The following is a 22514-nucleotide window of genomic DNA, read 5'->3' as shown; positions in this document are numbered from 1 at the left end:
CGCGGAGCCATCACTTCCGGGCGCGACATTTATTTGGGAGGCGGGGACGGGCAGCCTCAGAGTGGCAGGTACAGCGAGTAGTCCGACAGCGCCCAGCGGCGGGCCGGGCGGCCGGTGCGGCCGATCATGGGCAGCTTCTGCACATAGCGGGAGGCCGGGCTGGGCCCGTAGGGCGCGGGGAAGGCAGTCTGGAAGAGGCGCCCGCGGCAGCGCCGCCCGGCCTGCCGCCCGGCGATGATGAAACGGAAGTGGGGGGCGCCGCGCGGGGCAAAACGGCTCTTCTGGAAGACGTCGCGCGTGCCGGCGCCCGGGCCCTGCTGCCGGGGCGCTCCCCGCGCCCGGTGCACGCGCGGCAGCGGCCTGCCCTCAGAGGGCGCGGGCGCCGAGGCCGACGGGGGACCGCCGCCGCCCCGGGGGCTCTCGTCACCCTGTGGGCTGACCACGGCACTGGCCGTCAGCTGCGGCATTTTCCGCACTGAGTCCGGGGCGGCTGCTGGCTCTTTCTTCTCCCCGGGCGGCCTCGTGGCAGTGGGCGCAGGCTGGCCCGTGCCAAAGCGGATGGCCAAGCTGTCACCGAAGAAGGCGTAGAGCTCACGGTAGATGTCTGCCAGGGTCACTGAGGGAAAAGGGTCCTCAGGCCCCGCTCCCCCTGGTGGCAGCGGAAGACCAGACCCAAAGCTTGGCTCTGCACCGCCCCCGGAAGGAGACTCCTGAAGGAGAAGGCTGTCCCAAGGCAGGTCTTCCGAACGCCTGAACCCCCTGCCGCCTGGGCCACCCGCGCTGGGCTCGGCGGCTTGAGCCTTCATCTTCAGCAGGCGCTCTACAGCCACCTGTAAGAGGAAGGGACAAGGATGAGCCTAAGCCCATCAAGTATTACAAAGTAAGCCGTGCTGAGCTCATTCCGGGGAAGGAGGCTAGAAGGGGTTGATACTCACCAGAATGGCTCCATAAACTTTGTGTCCATCTGCTTTGACCTGAGCATTAGATACGGAATAATCATCCAGCACAGCCTGCAGGTTTGTCCAGTAAGTAGACAGGTGTGGGTACAGGACTCTTTCTACCGCCTGGAAAGAAGAAATGCAATAGGTCTCTTTGTTCTGTTGTTTATTGCCTCTCAGGTACCCTTTTCCTGGGAAAGACCTAATTTTATCTGATTCTATACAGGGCTCAATCCTCCTAAACTCTGATTGGGATATTCAGCCAACGTTTATTTGGAACCTGTGTATATGCCCAAGGCTTTGTTAAGCATTGGTGATAGAGTACAAAGTCAGACAATATGAAGTGACCCCACCATCCTGCTATATGTTTGCTGGAGGCTAAGCGAGCATATGTTAAAAATCCTTGCTAACAACACAGATTAACAGTTTGCAGACTAGTGAACACAATCATCAGGCAAGTACAGTTCTCATTTAGATGTAAAGTGTAACTCAGTTCAGGCCATCTGCACAAAAAGCACCAGAGAAATAGACTCTGATTATACAATTTTAAATCTTGTAATTAATTTGAGGGAAATGCAACTAAGACTTGGAGATAACATTTGTTGGATAAGGCAGATTTTGGTCACTCATTCACAGGATAAACTTGAAAATGTTGACAAAAAAATTCCTAGAAAAACTATTAACTTACTGCTGACTCACAAAGAAATATGAAAGTTTAAATAACTGAAATACATTGAAATAATAGTTAAAAGTTACAAAGAAAACCATGTCAAAATTTACAAAGATCTACCAAAGTAAAAAGGGTTATCTCAATTTATAAAACAAATATTTAAAAAATGTTATTTCCCTTCATTCTGAAAGGCCAATACAATCCTTACACTAAACCTAGACAGCACATGAGAGAAACATGATTGATTTAACTCAGTATAAATACTTTTGCCAGGAATGGTGGCACACACCTATAATCCCAGCAACTCAGAAGGCTGAGGCAGGAGGATACCAAGTTCAAAGCCAGCAACTTAGTGAGGCCCTAAGCAACTGGGTGAGATCTTATCTCAAAATATAAAAAGAGCTGGAGATGTGGCTCAGTGTTTCAATTCTAGATAGATAATTTTAAAGTTTAGGGCTAGGGATGTGGCTCAAGCAGTAGCACGCTCGCCTAGCATGCGTGCAGCCCGGGTTCGATCCTCAGCACCACATACAAACAAAGATGTTATGTCCGCCGAAAACTAAGAAATAAATATTAAAAAAATTCTCTCTCTCTCTCTCCTCTCTTTAAAAATAAATAAATAAATAAATAAAAATAAAGTTTAGCAATCCCCGCAGTATAAAAATGCAGCATGGGCTGAGGTTGTGGCTCAGCAGTAGAGCACTCACCTAGCACATGCGAGACCCTAGGTTCAATCCTCAGCACCACATAAAAATAAAAAAAAAAATGTGTCCATCTACAACTAAAAATATATTTTTAAAAAAATGCAACATATTCCATTAAAAGCTTTGGGTTTCCTTTAAGACTATACCATGACCAAGTGGAGTTTATCCTAGAAATGTAACCATAAAATTTATCAGAAAATCCACCTGGTGTGGTGGTGTGAAACTATAGTCCCAGCTGCTTAGGAAGATGAAGTGTGAGGATCACTTGAGCACAGGAATTCAGTGCCAGCCAACCTGAGCAACGTGGTGAGACACCATCTCAAAAATATAACAACAATAACAACAAAATTAGAGTTGAGCTCATTGGTGGAGCACCCGCCTAACATGCCTGATGCCCTGGGCTCCATCCCCAGCACTGGGAAAAAAAGAGAAAAAAATCATTAATCACACTGGCAGATAAAAGCAGAAAAACCTTAGGATCATTTGGAAAAAAGCAGATAGAGCCAGGTGTAGTGAATCCTATAATCAGCTACTCAAGGGGCTGAGGCAGGAGGATCACAGGTTCAAAGTCAGCCTCAGCAACTTATCAAGGCCTTAAGCAAATACAAAAAAGGGCTGGGGATATGCCCCAGTGGTTAAGTGCCCCCGATTTCAATCCCTGGTACTGAAAAAAAAAAAAAGGAGGGGGACTGGTGTTGTGGTTCAGTGTTAAAGCGCTTGCCCAGCATGTGAGAGACACTGGGTTCTATTCTCAGCACTGCATATAAATAAATGAATAAAATAAAGCCCATCAACAACTAAAAATACATATAAAAAATTTAAAAAGTTTGGAGTTGTAGCTCAGTGGTAGAAATTGTCTACCATTGTATGTGAGGCAATGGGTTCAATCCTCAGCACCACATAAAAATAAATAAATAAAGGTATTTAAAAATAAAAAAGCTGGGCACAGTGTGGCACACTTGTAATCTAACTAGGGAAGTTAAAGCAGGAGAATTGCAAGTTCAAGTCCAACCTCAGCAACTAGTGAGAGCCTATCTCATTTAAAAACTTTTTAAAAAAATGACATTTTCTCACAGAAATAGTCAAATCAGAAAACTATCTGCATCTTTGAGGGATGATACTGGGGACTGATCCCAAGAGCCCTCCACCACTGAGCTATATACCTCAACCTTTTTGTTATATGTTTATATGTTTATTTATTTTGGTATTGGGGATTGAACCCAGAGCTGGTTTACCATTGAACCATAACCCCAGCCCTTTTTATTTTGACATAAGGTCTCATTAGGTTGCTTAGGGCCTTACTGAATTGCTGAGCCTGTTCTCAAAGTCTGAATCCTCCTGCCTCAGCCTCCTGAGTTACTGGGATTATGGACAAGAAAGTTAACATTTTTAAACTGAAAAAAGAAATGCAGAAAAAGCATCCAATAAAAGATCAATATAATAAGACAAATAAGAACATATAACAATTTTACTAACCTGAGAATATGTAATACATATACACAGTACACATTACCCTAAGTGGGAAAGGTTATAAGCATTTTTTTTTTTTTTTAATACTGGGGATTCAACCCAGGGGTACTTAAGTACTAACCACATCCGCGGTGCTTTTTTGTATTTTATTTGGAGACAGGGTCTAGATAAATTGTTGAGGCTGGCTTTGAATTCATGACCCTCCTGCCTCAGCCTCTCCAGCCACTAGGATTATAGGTGTGCACTACTCCACCTGGCTTGCACTTTTTTTTAAGTTGTAGATTTAGAGACAGGGTCTCACTGAGTTGCTTAGCACCTCACTTTTGCTGAGGCTGGCTTAGAACTCCTGATCCTCCTATCTCAGCCTCCTGAGTCACTGGGATTACAGGTGTGTGCCACTGCACCCACCACTTTTTTTTTTAACCTGGTGCTGAGAATTGAATCCAGGGCTTTATACATGCTAGGCAAGCTCACTACTATCCAGTTACACACCCTAACACTTCTTTGAAAATTGGAAATGACAAAATTATTTTCATAAGGCAGTACTAGTGATCCTTGCAATAAAATTTAAAAAATACTACAGTTAGAAAAGAAAGATGTCATTACTTGCACACATCATTTTCTACATTAAAACCCCCAAAGAATTTTCAATGATAGTTTAGGAAAATAGCTGGATTAACACCCAAAGGTCAACTGCATCTCTGTATACCAACACCATGAAGACATCACTGTGGCAGCATCAAGAGCAGCAAGGATCTAAGAATAAATGTAATAAGGCTGGGGTGGTGGCTCAGTGGTAGAGCATTTACCTCACGTGTGAGGCACTGGGTTCAATCCTAAGCACCACATAAAAAGATACAGTTACTGGGTCCATCTACAACTAAAAATAATGTTTTTAAAAAAAGGAAATGTAGTAAAAGGGACTGGGAATATATGGCTTAGTGGTGGAATACTTGCTACCTAACAAGCTTATTTGATCCCAGCATGAAAAGAAATATATGTGTGTGGGAATGAGTCTCCTTTGAGAAATTATGAAAGCATCTTAAAGACAAGACCTTAAAAAAGTGGAAACACATTTCCATGGTCAAGAAAACGATGTCACTTTTCTCTAAAACTAATAGATTGTTTGATTCCAATAAAAATCTCCACAGCAGCAAACAGAATTATTCCAGGTACGCAAGAATGGCATAGCATAAAACCCCACTAATATACCTATTATTAACAAAATATTAATCTAATATTAACAGAACTAAAACACATAATCATTTGGTAATCTATAGAAATGCTATAAAGATTTGACAACATTCAATATCTATTCATGTTTCAAATAATACAAGAGAGAAATGCGAGGAATTTACAAAATGAGGTTATATAAACATGTGCCACAGAGGACTTTTGAAGGGATACAATATTTATATACATAAAGTTAAACTAAGTCTGGCCTAAGGCAAGAACTCAATACATGGCAATAGCAAGCACATATCATTTTCATGATAAAAGACACACACCAGTACTATTTTTTTTCAACACATAGGGGAACTCTCATGGTTCTATAAGAAAGGCCAGGGTTCTCACCTTCCAGCCAAGAGCATGCAGCCCCACCACAGCCCCATAGTGAGAGCAGAGAGGCCGCACAGGGTCTGCTAGGACCTTCTGCAGGGAAAGCAGGATCTGCTGGTAGAGGCCACTTACAAGGTCCCCATGAGTCCTGTGAGAACAACATTCAGTCACAGAAAGAAATGAAGTGCAGCACTGTCCAACTGTCTCAAGATATGGCACACAAAGAGACTAGTGTGGCACCCGGGGGCATCTAGGGTAAGTGGACAAGGTTGCAAGGGTGGGGGGTGGGGGTGGTGACTGGCTCAGGATCCAAGGGCTGAAGGAACAATACCTCCATATATTTGTAACCCAGTTGTAGAATCCCAGTGTGCCACAGCACACCAGCAAAGGAGCGCTAAAGAAAGACATTCCCATCCCCTAAGAGCCTCAAAGCCAGAGGCTTCACCCCACCTCCCTTCCCCAACCCACTTGAGTACAGCAATCCCACCCTTTGTTAAAGCCCAGTGGCTACCAGAAGATGTGGCTGAGCAGGAGGGCAGCCCCATCCCGCAGAGTCCAGTGGTCATTCAGGGGGTTGATGGAGGCAGCCAGTGGCTCCAAAACACAGTAAAGGACACTGCCCACCAGGGAGCGGACATAGGGCCCCAGGCAGAGGTGTGGGTTGCGAACCAGGCTCCGTGCTACCTGCAGCAGCCGGTGCAGCTGCTCCAGGTCATGGCTTACAGATTTTACCTGTTGATAGAAGAGGGTGGCTGAGAGGGACACAAGGGAGCAGGCAGGAGCCTTCTGGCAGCACCTTCAGTGAGCCCTCCACACTGCTGGGTCATCTCCTCGCCCACACTGGTCACTTACCCCACTGACCACATAAACAAAGTAAGGCAGGAGTGCTGCAATTTTGGAGTTTGTCTGAAGGTCCTGCAAAGCGACCTGAAAGGAAGGGACCAGGATGCACTAGAACCACCACCCCAAGATTAAACTGCCATGGCTCTGGAGCATAGTTAAGCACCATCTTCATGTATTGCTGTGTTAATATTCAGACTCTTTGATCCAAGAATTCTGGCAATTTAACCTACAGAAACACACTATCATGCAGCCACACACAGTACTGTCTGTAATAATAAAAAAGTGAATAAAACCTAAATGTCCAACTTTTTTAACTAAGAAAAACAAGTTGTAAAACCAGATATAATATAATGCCACTTAGATATATACTAGAGTAACCATACTTTATACACTAGGGAAATATGTGAGTGGAGAAATAGAACACTCTGTTTTTATATGTACTTCTACAATAAACATGTACTGTTATTAGAGTGAGTAAAAGCAGGTCTCAGTCCTGAACCTTTACCACCTGGACCCTTCAAACTCCTTTGGAGAAAGGACTTAAATCTAATAGCCATGAAAACAGACAACAGAAGAGTGAGAAAGGAGCTCAATCCCCAAGCCCTACAGCCAGCCAACTACACTGAAAGACGAAAGGAAAAGGAACCAAGCTGTTTTTTTTCCCTTGCAGTGCTAGAATCAAACCCAAGGCCTCACACATGCCAGGCAAGCACTTTATAACTGAGCTACACCTTCAGCTATGAGCCAAGTTTTGAAGACAAGAATGAATGGTAGCACTATTCTTAGTTTAGCAAAGGAAATATCTGTAGCCAGACACATGAAAACATGAAGGATATAAAACACTTCACATAAACTTGACGAGGCAGCCCACACCCATAATCCCAGCAACTCAGGAGGCAGAGGCAAGAGGATCACAGGCCAGCATCAGCAATTTAGTGTCAGGAGCACTCTGGAAATACATGCCTGCTGGGAGGCCACCACATCATGTGACCAGCATTTTCCTCTCTGGATTGGTTTGAGGCACTGTTGGTCACTTCCAGTGATCTGGCCACTTTCTTTCTTTTTTTTTTTTTAAATACCTTTATTTTATTTATTTGTATATATGTGGTGCTGAGGATGGAACCCAGTGCCTCATACATGTTAGGCGAGCACTCTACCAACTGAGCTACAATCCCAGCCCAATCTGGCCACTTTCAAGTGGATGTAGATGGTAGCCCCAATCTTTTGAGAGTAGTAAAAATGTTAACAAATGTGTCTTCATGCGTAGGCGTGCCTTCCTGCAGCCCCATGGGTTGAGCTACGCTCACCTGTTCCTTTGTGAAATTACCCCTTTGCCCTGTTTGGGATAGAATGTTCCAGTGGAAACGCCCTTTGTATGTCCTCTTCTTTTGCTCTGCCTTTGGGTGTGGCCTTCCTAGTTGTCAGTCAACCTGCTGACAGCAGACATCATAAAGCTAGACTCAGACCCCTGAAACCTGACCCTTGCCTCATTTGAATAGCTTCTCCTCAATAAAAGGGGTCAGCAAGTGCTCACTCTCTTTCTGCGGACCCTTAAGGTTAGAGGAGCCGTCCCAGGACCACAAAGAAAAAGGTATCTCTGTCTTTTGTGTGGTTATTTTGTGCAGCCCAGTTCCCCTGGAGTACCCCTGAGTGTTTCAGTCGTGAGGAATGCGACATATGCCCTTAAGTTCTGAGCAAGAAATACTGAACAGTTATTGTGGCCTGCAATAACTTGGGCTTTACCGCTGCTCAGGTAATGAGGCATCATTCTAGGAATAGGGATTACCCAGTGGGGTTGAGTTACACTCACCTGTTCCTTTGTAATCCTATCCCTTTGCTCTTTATGGGATAGAATGTTCCATGGAACCTCCCTTTGTGTGTCCCCTATATAAAAATAAAGAATTCCAGTGGTTCTCTCTCTTTCCATGGACCCCTAAGGTCAGAGAGCCCTCCTGGATTTTGAAAAGGTACCTCTGTTTGTTTGCGTGCTTTCTTTGCCATTTTCTTAAGTTATTGGAATAGTCAGATTAGTGAACCCAGCATAGGTCACCAGCGAGGACAGATGGCGATAATCTAGTAAAACTCTGTCTCAAAATAAAATGGGCTAGGGCTGGACGCAGTGGTATCCCTGTAATCCCAGTGGTCCAGGAGGCTGAGGCCTCAGCAACTCAGCGAGGCCCTGTCTCTCAATTAAATATTTAAAGAGAGCTGGGGATGTGGCTGGTTAAGTGCCCCTGAGTTCAATCCCTAGTACCAAATTAATTAATTAATTAATTTAAAAAATGGGCTAGGGATGCAGATCAGTGGTAGAACACTTCTTAACATGCACAAGGCCCTGGGTTAAACCGCCAGTATGGAAAAAACTGAGCAAACCACCTTCTATCCACAGTCAGATGAGAACTCAGGCTCACCTGACTATGCACAGAAGATGACAGATGACAGGTGTTCAGCAGGCCCTGTGGAGCCCAGAGGCATGGGATGGTATGAGGCCCAGGGACTAAGTGCTGCAAAGCAGGTCTGGCCAGGCACACAATCCTGGCCTCTTCTATTTACTCTTCTCCTTTCCTGTCCAAGTCCAGGCAAATAAAGGCCGCAATATGGATGCCTCATTTGTCCCAAAATCAACAGACACCACAAATAATGGGCTCTAGAATGGAGATGTCAGGGAGTCTCTCCAGGCCCCATCTAGCTAATCCTTCCCCAGGGAACAACAGAACCTGCTAAAGGATGAAGGGATTGGGAGTGACAGGAAGGCTGCCTCAGAGAACTATACCCACCCTGAGGACAACTTCCACCCACACTGCTCAGTTGGTCTCAAGAAGCCAGGAAATACGCAACTGAAATTATTTCATGAGATTTAAGAGTCTGACTTTGAGGGCTGGGGTTGTGGCTCAGTGGCAGAGTGTTTGCTTCACACATGTGAGGCACTGGGTTGGATCCTCAGCACCACATAAAAATAAGTAAAATAAAAATATTGTGTCCATCAATAACTAAAAAATAAATATAGATAGATAGATGGATGAATAAGCCTGACTTTGAGCTCCAACTTGGAAACACTCACCTTCATCAGCTGTGGATCATCCCCTAGCACAGCCCGTGTCACTTGCTGATAGTACTTGAGCAGGTCATCCGTCAGTGAAGATACCGCACTGGGCACTACAAGGGGGTGGGCAGGAAGTGGTTGGATGGAGAGCTGGCCCAACCTACTCCTGCAGCCTGCTCCCCCACACCCACCACTGACACATCCCCAAGAAGCCCATTCAGACAGAAGAGCCACAGTGCGGAGACTTCAGCTGTGCTCAGCAGCCTGCTCCACCCTGGCCATGCAGGCACCACACACCTCAGTGTTCTGTCCGCTCTCTCCTAAGTGCTCTCTACCAGGCATTCCTGCTCAGTCCTCGAGCGCCATACTGATGAGTCTCAGGCTCTGTGGAGCTCTGTTCAGCACCCACTGAAGTGAGACACTTCACCTCAGAGACCCCCAGCTTGCTGCCTAGATTTCTGTTCTGGCCTCCAACATACTGCATCATGACTGGTTACGGGTCTGAGATCCCACCTCCAACTCAGCCCTCTGAGCAGGGATCAGTACCTGCTCAGAACACAGTGCAAGGTAGGCACCACAAAATGCTTGTCAGACGCAGACAGAGGCACAGAGGCCCTACCCTCAGCATCTAAGAGAAGAAAGTTTTTATACCTTACCTGATCCTTGAGGTGCCAGGTTCCCTTTGCCGTCCAGGTAGGAAACATGAACTAGAACCAGGTTAGAGAGAGATGTCAGGCTGGGATTTTCCCCCTCATCACAACACCTACATCTCCAAATTCTACCCCATTCACCACTCAGTCCAACACCACTGCTGACCACCCACCTGCTGTCCCCACCCCATGCAGGACCCCAGCAGCCACCTCTGACAGCTGTCTCAGCACAGCCTTTGGGGATGTTGGTAGCCAGGGCCAGCTCCACCAGGTTCACCTCTCGGTCCTCAGGAAAGTAGAGTTCACCCTCCCTGGCAGGGCGCAGAGGCAGTGCCTCCTGAGACCCATAACCACACACAGCCTAAGGAAAGGGGATTAGAGAGCAGCCTGAATCTAGGGAGGAAACAGGTACCATGAAGGGGCACTACTGCTAAAGACAGGGAACCTATGTCTGAGAGAAGTCTAGAGGTTCCCAAGAGAAGCAGAGGAAATCTGGGCTCAGAGCCACTGCTAGGAATTTGGCTGGAGCATCCATGGCTTGCTGGGTCAAGGGGTAAATAAGTCCCCTCCTCACGGAACTGTAGAGGTTTTGAGCCCCACCCCTAAACTCCTGGCCCTCTCATTTGCACTTACCCAACTCTGAACACTCACTACTCTCTCCTAGTCACACTAATCTCTCAACACCATGCCCCAGAACAATATACAAAAACATGCTAACACCACACAAATGCTCAGTTCCTCCTTTACCCAGCATGCCTGTTTTTCTTCAGGATTACATTAAACTAGGTTCAAGTTCTTTGCCCTCCATAAGGCTTAGTTCATGTCCCATCTCTTCCAAGAAGCCTTCCCTACCCTCGAGGTCCCCAGTGACCTCCTCTCTACTCTGTTCAGAACTCATACTACTATGGTCTGGACCCAGCACCTGGCATTTGTCCTGTTGTGGCCGTGTTTGGTCTTCATGTCTCATCATATCATTAACCCTGAGCTGAACACGGAGGTGAGTTCATGCTCATGCTACATGAGCCCTCTGTAGCCTGCACCCCTCTCACCTCCACACTGCTCCACCTGAGGGCCCTGTTGAAATCCTCAACAGTCAGCTTCCTCCGTTTCGTGTGCTTCATGAACTGAGAGCTGTTCTGGGAGGGCAGAAACAGAAGCCAGAGTCAGGAGACAGGGAGGAGCCGGTGTGGAAACCCCCAAGTGAAATGGACTACACTGGGGAAGAGGCAAAGGAGACATCACACCAGTGATCATCTGCATTCCAGCCCAATTCCTACACAACAATCCATCTGGTGTCACATCTCACACGCAGAATGTGACAGTATAGCCACTCTGCCTGTGGGGCTGTTATGAGAAGTACTAGAAAATGCCTGATGAGCATTTCATATGCTGGCAGCCTGGCTGGCTAGATGCAAGCTCTGACAAGGGCAAGGACTATCTCAGAGCCTCAAAGCACAGAGAGGTGCCCAACATGCACGTGCTAAGTAAATCAGAGTAGGAACAGGTGAGGAAAGGAACAAGGACAGCAGGGGATTGGGTACTGAAGGAGGCACCTGTGTGGCTTCTCTGAGACGGTAGCACACATCCTCAGCGAGAAGGGCTGCCACTTCGTCACTCAACTCCAGTCCTGTACTCTCTGCCATGAGGCGGACTGACTCCCGAGGGATCTCCACAAATCGCCGCTCTTCTCGCTCTGACATGGCCCCAGTGGAGCTGGGAGTAAAGTCGGAAGATTTTAAACGCTGCCCCCAGTATGCCTGAGAATCTAGGAGGACAAGCCAAGACCTCTCAACCAGTCTTGCTGCTCTTGCACCACAATCCCTGAAGAGGGAGCTCAGAATACCCAGATGAGGAAAATGAGTTTTAGGGAAGAAAATAGGCAGGTCAGTGAGCAGACAATAGGGAAGCTAGGGAAAATGCCTGCCCTTTGGGTCCACAGAATTGTGCTCTGCCATTTACTATGTGAACCTGGCTAGGACCTTCATCAGTCCGAGCACTGTATTCCAAATAGGGGCAATAATCTCTGCCCTAACTTACTGTAAAGATAAAATGAGATGATATCTGAGAAAATCAGGAACTAGAACACAACTCCAGGGCTGCAGGTGTAATTTAGTGGTAGAATGCCTGCTTAGCATGCAAAAGGCCCTGGTTTCCACCCACACACACCCCACACACACACCCCTACACACACACACACACCCCTACACACACACACACACCCCTACACACACACACACACCCCTACACACACACAAAAGAACCACCACCACAAAGGGAACACTACACCAATGAACAATGTCATCATTATTAACTACAAACAAAAATTTCATGTCCTCTTTTCATTCTTACTACACCCACCATCAACTAAATTTTTATGAAAAGACTTTAATCCTCACACTGCATTGCTAAAATATATGTCTAATGTTCCTTCATTGCTTATGAAAAAAGACCAAACTTCCTGGTTTGACATATTACTTTTGGTCCCAAATCCCCACATCTGTTCACACTGATCCCTCCTCTAGTAAACCAGGCTAGTGTCTTCCCACCTTGCCTCAGGCCCTTCTACCAGGCTTTTGCTCAGACTGACTTCCCTCCCTCTCCTCTTGGTAAGACAAACCCAGTCTCTGGGATCTTCGGTACCATATGACATCTGGGCCAGCCAGGCTTTTAGAAGTTTGGCTTTTTGCCCATGTGTCTGGTCTTCATTTTGGCTGCAAGGCCTAGATGCAGGAACCTGTTGTGTTCACAGGATATGGCAGAATAAGAACCTAACAAAAACAGACATGACGGCTCACTCCAACAATGCACACTGCAGCTGGAAGGTAGATGCACACACAATTCAAAGTGAGACAACAGTACCTCAGGCAGCAAAGCCTGGTTCCAAGGTGACCCACCCAGACACTGCTCCCTCTACTCTCTGGTTCTCTTTTTATATTTTTATTTTTTTGTTGTTGTTGATTTACCTTTATTTATTTATATGTGGTGCTGAGAATCGAACCCAGTGCCTCAAACATACTAGGCAAGTGCTCTACCACTGAACCACAACCCCAGCCAAGACTCTTGTTCTTTATCCCTAAGTGCAATGAGCTTCCTACTTGGCTTCTACAGCTCTCTTCTCGATGGCTCTCAATTACTTTTGAAATAAAGAAAATATCTGGCCCATGTCCCAGAGTCTGCATTTACCTGCCTACACTTATTCAAGTTTTCTCTTTTGTATTCTTCATTCCCACCCATGTCCCCCTTTTACTTCCTCAAAACATTTTATTTCAGGACCTTTGAATGTTATTCTGCTTTGAAGTCTCCTCGTCTTCCACCCTGACCTCTTTGTCTAGTGAACTCCTACTCATTCCTTTAGATCTCAGTTCAAATGTTACTTTCTCCAGGAAGTTTTCCCAAATTCTCTACATGTTCCTGTACTCTGTCTTCAAGACAGTTATAAAAGTTTGTAGAAGCCAGGTATGGTAGCTCATGCCTGTAATCTCAAACCCTGTCTCTAACTTAAAAATAAAAAGGGCTTGGGACCGGGCTGGGGCTGTGGTTCATCTCATTGGCAGAGCACTTACTTGCCTGGCACAAGTGAGGCACTAGGTTCGATCCTTAGCACTACATAAAAATAAACAAAATAAATATATTAAAAAAAAAAAAAAGGCTGGGGACATGGCTCAGTGGTTATGCACCCTGAGTTCAATCCAGGCACCCCCCCCCCTTCCAAAAAAAGTTTGTAGACATTTGTGTGACTTTTTAATTAACACCTACCTACCCACTAAACTATGTAAGCTCCATGGCAGCCAGGACCATGTCTGTTTGCTCACCTTTGCATCCCAAGTATCCAGCAATGTCACCACATACTAGGCCTTCAATAAACACTTGCTGAAAGAAGGAAGAAAGAATGGCTATTTTACTAAGCACATAAATTGCCTGAAGCACTGAGTAAACACTATGTCCGGATTACCTTATTGGATCCTTCTTGACAATGATATACATGTTATATATGTTGTTATCTCACAGCCAAGGTGATCAAACCTGAGAGAGCTTAACGTTACAGGGCTTACCCAAGATGATCCAGTGAGCGCTAGCTAGTAGGTAGCAAGGATTCACACCCCTTTTCCTAATCATTCCACAACACTGCACTCAGGTGCTGCCAGCTTGTGTGGGGAAGAAAACCTAGATTCGCAACCCAAAGAAACTGGTGTTGGAGACCCACCACTCGGCGACCCTCGATCCTCCAATCAGTTTCCACATCTGTAAAATGGGAGCACTAAGTCTTGCCTTGCCGGCGTTTCCCTATTATAGGTCCCTATTGGGACCCCGTAAGATCTGGCCTGTGACCAAGGTCTTTCGCTCCTCAGCCTCCTCTCCTGCCCATCCCCAGCCACTCTGGTAGGAGGCGGGGACACTGACCTCCACGTTCCAGCCAAGATCCGTCCTCCCACCCAGCCCGGCTCACCCCAGGCACTGAGGGCTTGGGGTGGGGTAGGAGGTCAAGGTTCACGAACTTAGATCACGTGTACAGGGAAGTGGGCGGGCCCCAGCACCTGAAGGGAGCAGCCTGCGGAGCGACGGGGAGCCCTTGGACTCGGCCAGGCCAGCTCACCTGAGGGCTTCGCGTGGCTAGGGCAGCTACCGAGGCGTGGGCGGTGAAGGCAGCTCCCACTCACCCCGATCGCACTAATTCCCTCTCTCCGCGCCCCGGCACCACCCTCCACGAGCCCAGCCAATCGCCGGCCGTCTGGAGAAGTTCCCGCCCTCCGGGAGCCTTCCCGCCACGTGATTAGCCTGTGAGGAAGCGAGGCCCGGACGCTGGGCGCCGGAAATCTCGTGATGCTGAAGGCTCCAGCTTCTTAAAGCAACAGCTCTCGCTAGTTTGCGAAGCAGGTGTGTATGGTTTGGCATGCATTGAATAAACATGTCCTCTAATCCCAGCTACTCAGGAGGCTGAGGCAGGAAGATCGCAAGTGCAAGACTGAAGCGAACCTCAGCAGCTTGGTGAGCCCCTGTCTCAAAACAAAAAATAGAGGTGTAGGGATGTAGTTCAGTGGTAGGACTGAAATACATTGGACTGGGTCCAATCCCCAGTACCAAAAAACAAAAATATTCTTGTGGAAAAGCATTTCCATTCCCTTGATTTTTGTCTGCTCCCCAGTTTACGACCACTTTCAATTTCGCGACTATAGGAAAAAGCTTCAGACTTTGGTGTCTGGCTTAATTTTCCTGCTCAACCTCCCTCTCCAACATCACCTAACCTGCCTCTTCCGCTTCCTGAAAGGTAAGTGGGGCTTCTGGCAGCTGTTCCCTGCGGACACAAGAAACTTTTGACAGGGCCAAACACTGGTGCAAACTTTGAATTATGTCCAGTGAGCCAAATATAAGTCCTCACCTGCCTCCATACTTCTTGACCAATTTACAGAACCATACAACCCTTATAACTCCCTTTTCTGACCTCCCATTATGACTAAAGCCACTCAGTTCTCAACTGATAAACAGTGGGCTTACTGAATAAAGGACGGTATTTGGGATCACCGACTTGAGTTCCAATTTCTGACACGCCTTGGGGAAAATTACCTAACCATGTTTTCCCGCATATACAAACTGAGGTAGCAATGCCCGCCTCATAAGTTTGTTGTAGATTAAATAATGTCTGTGAAAGCACCTGGCGAGAGGGGGGATTGAACTGCCATTAACACATCACAAGGGAGATAGTGAATTGCTCTACTAAGTTCACCCAAGATGGGGTAGTTTGCAGGGGGCTTTTCTCCCTACCCCTCCCCTCCACACACTGCAGTTTGAACCAGGGGCACTCTACCACTGAGCTAACCCACATTCCTTCCTATTTTTTTGAGACAGGGTCTTGATAAATTACTGAGGCTGGCCTCTGGAGTCGCTTAGATTAAAAGACTGTAACACCAAACCTGGCTTAATTCGTTTTTCATCTTTATTATTTATTTAAAAATTATTTGTAGTGTATAGGATTGAACCCAGGGCATTCTACCACTGAGCTACACTTCCAGCTCTTTTATTATTTTAGTTCTAGAAGGGCACTTTCTGCAGGGGAATATGTGTGTATATAGCCTCCTCACCCTTCCTCTTTCTCAAGGCTAGATGCTCTTGTCTAGAAAAGAAAATCCTCTGGGACTTGGTGCTGTGAAAACCTGATGGATGTAACTAGGGTTGCTATAGCAACCCCATCTGAGGAGACTGACTCCACTTAGTCTCTTCCAGTTATATTCAAAGTAACATTGGAGTGGTTTCCTTCTTCAATGCTGAGTGTCTGTCCTCCTCTGTGAAAGGAAGGAGAAAGGAGGCCCTCCCTCCTGAAGGTCTGAATTTGATTGTCAGCTCAGCCTCATTTGGGCTGCTGGTGGATCACCTAAGGTTTATTGGTCTGGACAGCCAGTGGCAGCCACCAGCTCAGGTGCATTATATAAACCATACAATAAAATTATGGGGGGAAGCCACAACCATATACTTCCCATTCAAAGGGACATGGCCTATGTCTTCCTGACAGAATTACAGTTTCTCATGTCTGACTCAGGCATGAAACTTAACGGGGGCATAACTGAACCCAGATTTGACAGATTAGTCAGAAGCAAATAGGCAAGCTGGAAAAGGGCACTTCAACGTGGAGAAATAATCTTGTGGTTTGTTTTAAATTGTAGATGGAGGGGCTGGGGATGTGGCTCAAGCAGTAGCGCGCTCGCCTGGCATGCGTGCGGCCCGGGTTCGATCCTCAGTACCACATACAAAGATGTTGTGTCCGCCGAAAACTAAAAAATAAATATTAAAAATTCTCTCTCTCCCTCCCTCTCTCACTCTATCTTTAAAAAAATAAATAAATAAATTGTAGATGGACACAATACCTTTAATTAATTAATTTTTATCTGGTGCTGAGGATCAAACCCAAGTCCTCACATATGCTGAGCAAGTGCTCTACCACTGAGCCACAACCACAGCCCATCGTGTTTGTTTACTCTTGTAGGCATTTCATGTATTTTTTGTGACCCTGATTATAAACTCTTTTGCATAGCATGTGTGAAGCACTGGGTTCGAGTCTCAGCATTGCATATAAATAAATAATAGTTCCATCAACAACTAAAATATTTAATAAAAATAAATAAAAGGGCTGGTGATATAGCTCAGTGGTACAGTTCCCATTTCAATTCCCCAGTACCGGGCTGGGGATGTGGCTCAAGCGGTAGCACGCTCGCCTGGCATGCGTGCGGCCCAGGTTCGATCCTCAGCACCACATACAAACAAAGATGTTGTGTCCGCAGAAATCTAAAGAATAAATACTAAAAAATTCTCTCTCCCCCCCTCTCTCTTTAAAAAAGAAAAAAAAAAACAATTCCCCAGTACCATAAAAAATAAAAGGGATGTGTTGGGACTCTGTAATCTGCGCTATTACTCTTCTCTGGTTCATTTCTCCTTATCTGTTGTTTCTTCCCCCCATTCCCTCTTATACTCTTGGACCTGTTTAAGGTCATGGGAAAGGCAAACACTCTGATACTAGATTAGGACTCAGAATGGCTGTGATGATGGTTTTCATTTACTGAAAGTCAATGATCCAATATCAGTTTGCCTACAATGAGGTTAACTTCAGGCCTTAGCAAAAGGGTTTGTTAAATCCCCTGTGTGGCCAAGGACAGTTGCAACATCAGGCCAAGGAAATGGTCTAGTGAGTAACTGGCTAATGACCTTTTTAAAGAATGTTGCTCCTACCCAAAAAAGAATATGAGAGCTGGGAATATAGCTCAATTGGTAGAGTGTTTGCCTTGCATGTACAGGGCCCTGGGTTCAATTCCCAGCACCAAAAAATAAAATAAAACAAAACCAAAAAAAGAACATGACACTTGCACGAGAACCAATGACCTTTTATAGTTAGAACACAGAGTCAAGCAACAGCTAAACTGGAAGAAGCACCAGATGTCTTCAGGGACAAAGAACCTTCCTTGCTTCCCCCAACAACAGCCAGAGGGAGTCTCTAGACAACTCGGCAAGTATTAAAGCAACGTTTTGTAGATCAAGATCACACATGGTAGGAGGCTCCCATGCTCAGCTCACAAGCCCTGTGAAAACAGGAAAGGTACATCAGTTACACCCAGAGCTCAGGGGCAGCCACAACCACCTACTTCCCATCCCAAGGGCACAGGTCCTAGATCTTCCAAGCAGACAGAATAAAAATTTCTAATGTCTCTGTCCCAGGCATTAAATCCTACACCCACTTCCCTCTCCTACACACCCAATCTCCAGGAAACAGCCCTGTCACCACAAATCAGGCACTCACCCAAGTAATCATCCATCAGGGAGCCAATGGCAAACTGTAGGAAAGAAAATAAACATGAAACCAGGACAAGGCAAGAGCAGAACCTCCTCTACCCCACAAGCCCCAGGTCTTCTGCCACCCAGAACACCACAGAACCCCACCCCCTCCCCCAGAACTGTGGGTGGTAAAGAAGTCCACAGCATTCAGTTCTGCCTGGTATGGCTATGGTAGGCAAGAGACTCACAATGTCGTTCTTGTCCACGCGGGTCCCCACAATCTTCAAGCGGATGTCATCCTCCTGCTGAATCACAATGTCCTAAGAAGAGGAGACAACAGTGTACTCAGACATTCCCAGGGCAATCCTCTTCCCTCAGCCTGGCCTATTCCCCCCCTCTGCCTTCCTCCTACCCACTCACCTCATCCATTGTCTTGTAACATGGTGGGTTAGAATTAGGATCAAATTCCATCTCTGATGGGATGGACTGAAAGGAAAAGTGATACTTGTCAGCACTTTGCTTATTTATTTTTGTGGTGCTGGGGATCAAATCCAAGGCCTCACATATGCTAGACAAGTGCTCTACCACTAAGCTATACCCCCAGCCTGTGAATAGACAATCATATCCCCTCCCCCCACCTCAGCCACTGCTTTTTGACATAGGGTCTTGCTAAATTGCCCAGGCTGGCTTCAAATTGCCATCCTGACTCAGCCTCCCTAGTAGCTGGGATTACATACGCATACCACAGAGCCAGGCCGGGTCAGCATTTTTTTTTTTTTTTAAACTCTTGGGGATTAAACCCAGGGAAGCTTTACCACTGAGCTACTTCCCAAGGCCTTTTTTTTTTTTGAGACAGGCTCTTACTAAGTTGCTGAGGCTGACCTCAAATTTGCAATCCTCCTATCTCAGCCTCCTGAGTCCCTGGGATTACAGGCACATGCCACCACACCCAGCTGCACTGAATGTTTCAGTAGATGGTCATGATTGGGTGTCTCTTCCTTAGCCCCACCCAACGTGTCTAGACTTACATGTCGAGAAATGAAGCAAGACATGGGCCCAATTTCTGTGAAGAGTCCAACCTAGGAGGAAAATTAATAATCATTCTTTCCTTTTTTCTCTCAAATCCTTAAGTTTTAGGATGTCCCCAAAAGCTCACATTAGACAATCATTAGGTGCAATGATTGGGCTGTAAGCTTTAACCTAATCAGTATGTTATTCCACTTGAATGGACGAACAGGGTGGTAACTGTAGGCAGATAGGATGTGGCTGAAGGAGGTAGGCTACTGGGAATGTGCTTTGGGGGCTTCTATATTTTCCCTGTTGAGTGGAACTCAGCTTCCGGATTGCATTCTCCTGAACTGCTTTCCTCCTCCACTCCCTTCTGCCATTGTGTTCTGCTTTATCCGGGCCCAGAGCAACAGAGGTGGTTGTCTGTGGACTGAGACCTCTAAAACCACAAGGGCCAAATAAACTTTTCCTCCTCTAAAATTGCTCTGACAAGACCACCATTTTTATCTGTATCCAGTCTGAACTGCAACATTTGCTTTTTTTTTTTTTTTTTTAATTGATTCCGGTATTGAACCCACAGGCACTTTACCACTAAGCTATATCCCCTTGTTTTGAGAATCTCACTAAGTTACTAAGGCTAGCCTTGAACTTATGATACTCCTGTCTCAGCTTCCAGAGTAGCTGGGATTATAGGTATGTGCCACCATGCCCAGCTCTGTGTCTTTTTTTTTTTTAAAGAGAGAGAGAGAATTTTAATATTTATTTTTTAGTTTTCGGCGGACACAACATCTTTGTTTGTATGTGGTGCTGAGGATCGAACCTGGGCTGCACGCATGCCAGGCGAGCGTGCTACCGCTTGAGCCAAATCCCCAGCCCCTCTGTGTCTTTTTTTGACCCTTCATTTTACTGTTTTTCCCCTTCCCATGTGGGGGATTAAACCCAGGGCCTCATGTATGCTAGACAAATACTGTACCAGTGAACTACATCCCCTACACCACCCTGTCTCACTAAGTTGCTGAGGTTGACCTCAAACTTGCTATCTTCCTACCTGAACCTCCTAAATTGCTGGATTACAGGCCTGTAATGAAATGAAAGGCCCAGAACCACCTTTCATTTAAATTAAGCAAATATAGTGTAATTGTAAAGAATTTAAACCTAGGACTTATTAGCCCAAGATATAAACCCTTGTTGGCCACAGAGTCTTGGCCAGTACATTTCTCTAAGCTTCAGTGTCTGTAAACAGAGATAGAAACACAGTCACTGTGGGGCTTTGAACAATACTTGGTCCACAGTAACTACTCAGTCAATGTAGGCTCCTGTTGTAATTATTCACATTGACTCACATGCCCTTGAGTATTTTGACAAGTACAAAGAAGTGACTTGACTAAGGTACAGAGTTAGTAAGTGGAATGAGGACGCATCTTAGAATTCCTGAGGACACACACCATGGCCTCCTATGAGTGTTCTTACCTTATTGACCTGAGTGACCACAGCATCCACAACCTCGCCTTTAAAAGGCCGGAAAACAATGGCCTTGTACTTAACTGGATAAAGAACAAAGCCCCGGCCTGGCTGGATTACACCAGCACCAATGTTGTCGATGGTGGTGACAGCAATTACAAAGCCATACCTACAAGGAAGACAAAAAGAGAAAGGCACTGTATTACAAGAGCCTCTAAAGCCATCTGCAGCAACAGTCACTGAGCCTGAGGGGAGGAGGGGGAAAGTTGTCACCTCTGACCCTCAGAGTTTAATGGCCAAGAGAAAGGATACAGATAAATATTTGTCAGCTCAAATGCTGCTTTCAAAATTTTACAACAAATGTCCAAGAAGAAAGCCGTACTGAGTTAATGGACCTCAATCTTTGTTATGCCTCAGAATCACCTGGGAGGAACTTTTTATATGAAGATTCTCGGGAATTATTNCCCTGTCTCCAAATTGAAAAAAAAAAAAAAAAACAAGAGCCATCAGATGTGGCTCAGTGATTAAGCATCCCCCCCCCCCCGGTTCAATCCCCATACCAAAAAGCCCCCAAAACTAAACATAAAAGGAACAGCCCTAGGTTACTCTGATATTCTGATGCTGGAAGCCCAGACTCTACTATCCTGGACTGAATCCCAGCCCACTCATAAGGGTCTGTGGGAGACCCTTCTGTGCAAAACTCAAAGAAGTCAAGTCTCAACCCTATTCCTTCTCATAAACTCTCGTTGTGTTTTTTCAGATCATTAATTCAGGAAACACTGAGGCCCATGATGTGCCATGCCAGGTTCCCTGGGCACAGCAGAATCACAGAAGAGCACACACAGGAACAATGATTAAACTCTGAGCTCTACGAGGACTAGCCTAATTCTGTTTTCATTGCATGTTTGCAGGATCCAACATACGCCCTGACACACAACAGGAGCTTTTAAAGTGTTTGCAGACTAAAGGAAAAGTCCAATCTCGACTGAGGGAAGTCTCATTATCCAACTTTGCAGAGGACGCCTTGGGAAGGAAGCAACTGGCTGCCTGGGGCCTGGGAGGGTGAGAGGGCTTCCCAGAGTGGGTTGCACGGCCTTACAAGATGAGTAGGAATTAGGTAGAGAGTTGTTGGCTTGGGGCACTGTGTGCGCAAAGACCTTACAGCGCGATGGGAGCAAACTTACTTTCCGGTGCAGGTTCCCTCCACCTCGGTGAAAAGCTTCTGCTTCACGGTATTGAGCAAGTTGGGGCCGAAGTAGCGCGGGTGCAGCAGGATCTCGTGCTCCAGGGAGATCTGCAGTGAAAGGAGAATGGAGACCGGGCCAGGAGCGGCGAGGGCAAGGGGCGAGAAAAGGCGCCCAGCCTCGCTGCACCTCGAGACCCAACCCTCGTCGCCACCCGGCGCCTACTCACGTGGTAGAACATCTTTGCTGAGGAGGTTGGACTGAGGCGTCCACACCTGGGACAACAACTTATCTGTCTCCTCCGGAAGCGCACGCTACAACCACAACCTCGCTTCCGGGTCCCTGCGCCGATCTGATTGGACCTCGCTGTAGTGGGCGGGGACTCGTTAAGTTCTGTCCCTGAAGCGCCGCCCCACGGCGGGCTGTCAAAACTCAGATCCGTGTAAAGTAGCCTGTATTAGATGCTCAGTAAATACTTTTCCCCCCATATTTTTATTGGTGCATTATAATGGTGGGATTCGTTGTTACATATGCGTAAATGCTCAGTAAACACTTTTAATAAGCTTTATTAGTGAAAATAACAATTAAAGACTTTAATGCACCCAAGGGTTGTAGTCACTCAGGACTGGAATTCAAATTCAAGGCGCTTGCAAATTCAGGCATTCCGAATATTTATGCATTCAATCATTCCTTCAACAAACATTTACTGAGCACTCACTACATGACT

General features: G+C 46.2%; 2 protein-coding genes across 15 annotated transcripts; both read right to left on the bottom strand.

The window, feature by feature from the left end:
- Positions 1–14: 14 nt before the first annotated feature.
- Taf6l (TATA-box binding protein associated factor 6 like) lies at positions 15–14603 on the bottom strand. 14 transcript variants are annotated; one of them, XM_048789014.1, is made up of 12 exons: positions 14473–14603; positions 13691–13748; positions 11432–11643; positions 10928–11014; positions 10089–10239; positions 9885–9935; positions 9247–9341; positions 6195–6269; positions 5854–6074; positions 5358–5490; positions 936–1064; positions 15–830 (listed from the first exon to the last, which is right to left on the bottom strand). In XM_048789014.1, exons 3-12 carry the CDS (start codon positions 11576–11578, stop codon positions 57–59), a joined length of 1863 nt encoding a protein of 620 aa, XP_048644971.1. In that variant the 5' UTR covers positions 11579–11643; positions 13691–13748; positions 14473–14603; the 3' UTR covers positions 15–56. The 14 variants fall into 14 exon arrangements, with proteins under 14 accessions (XP_048644971.1, XP_015333597.1, XP_015333603.1 ...); XM_015478111.2 differs by having other exon boundaries at positions 11432–11591; XM_015478117.2 differs by having other exon boundaries at positions 10928–11009; positions 11432–11591.
- Positions 14604–17731: 3128 nt separating this feature from the next.
- Polr2g (RNA polymerase II subunit G) lies at positions 17732–22144 on the bottom strand. The gene is made up of 8 exons (XM_015478108.2): positions 22017–22144; positions 21788–21897; positions 20613–20772; positions 19163–19213; positions 18555–18620; positions 18383–18454; positions 18160–18193; positions 17732–17941 (listed from the first exon to the last, which is right to left on the bottom strand). Exons 1-8 carry the CDS (start codon positions 22026–22028, stop codon positions 17928–17930), a joined length of 519 nt encoding a protein of 172 aa, XP_015333594.1. The 5' UTR covers positions 22029–22144; the 3' UTR covers positions 17732–17927.
- Between the last annotated feature and the right edge of the window lie 370 nt (positions 22145–22514).

The sequence above is a fragment of the Marmota marmota genome, unplaced genomic scaffold (assembly GCF_001458135.2).
Source record: "Marmota marmota marmota unplaced genomic scaffold, marMar, whole genome shotgun sequence".
NCBI lineage: Eukaryota > Metazoa > Chordata > Mammalia > Rodentia > Sciuridae > Marmota > Marmota marmota.
The sequence above is the reverse complement of the archived record's forward strand: the minus strand, read 5'-3'. Positions and strand labels throughout refer to the sequence as shown.

What these genes read in the sequence shown, in the direction of transcription:
- Taf6l (XM_015478111.2), bottom strand. An exon ending in TGCTGAGACAGCTGTCAGAG is followed by an intron (nt 9,936 to 10,088) that starts GTGGCTGCTGGG and finishes ACCTGGTTCTAG; the next exon opens with TTCATGTTTCCTACCTGGAC. An exon ending in CCTGGCACCTCAAGGATCAG is followed by an intron (nt 9,342 to 9,884) that starts GTAAGGTATAAA and finishes ACCCCCTTGTAG; the next exon opens with TGCCCAGTGCGGTATCTTCA.
- Polr2g (XM_015478108.2), bottom strand. An exon ending in TGGTCACTCAGGTCAATAAG is followed by an intron (nt 19,214 to 20,612) that starts GTAAGAACACTC and finishes TTTTCCTCCTAG; the next exon opens with GTTGGACTCTTCACAGAAAT. An exon ending in GTTACAAGACAATGGATGAG is followed by an intron (nt 18,455 to 18,554) that starts GTGAGTGGGTAG and finishes TCCTCTTCTTAG; the next exon opens with GACATTGTGATTCAGCAGGA.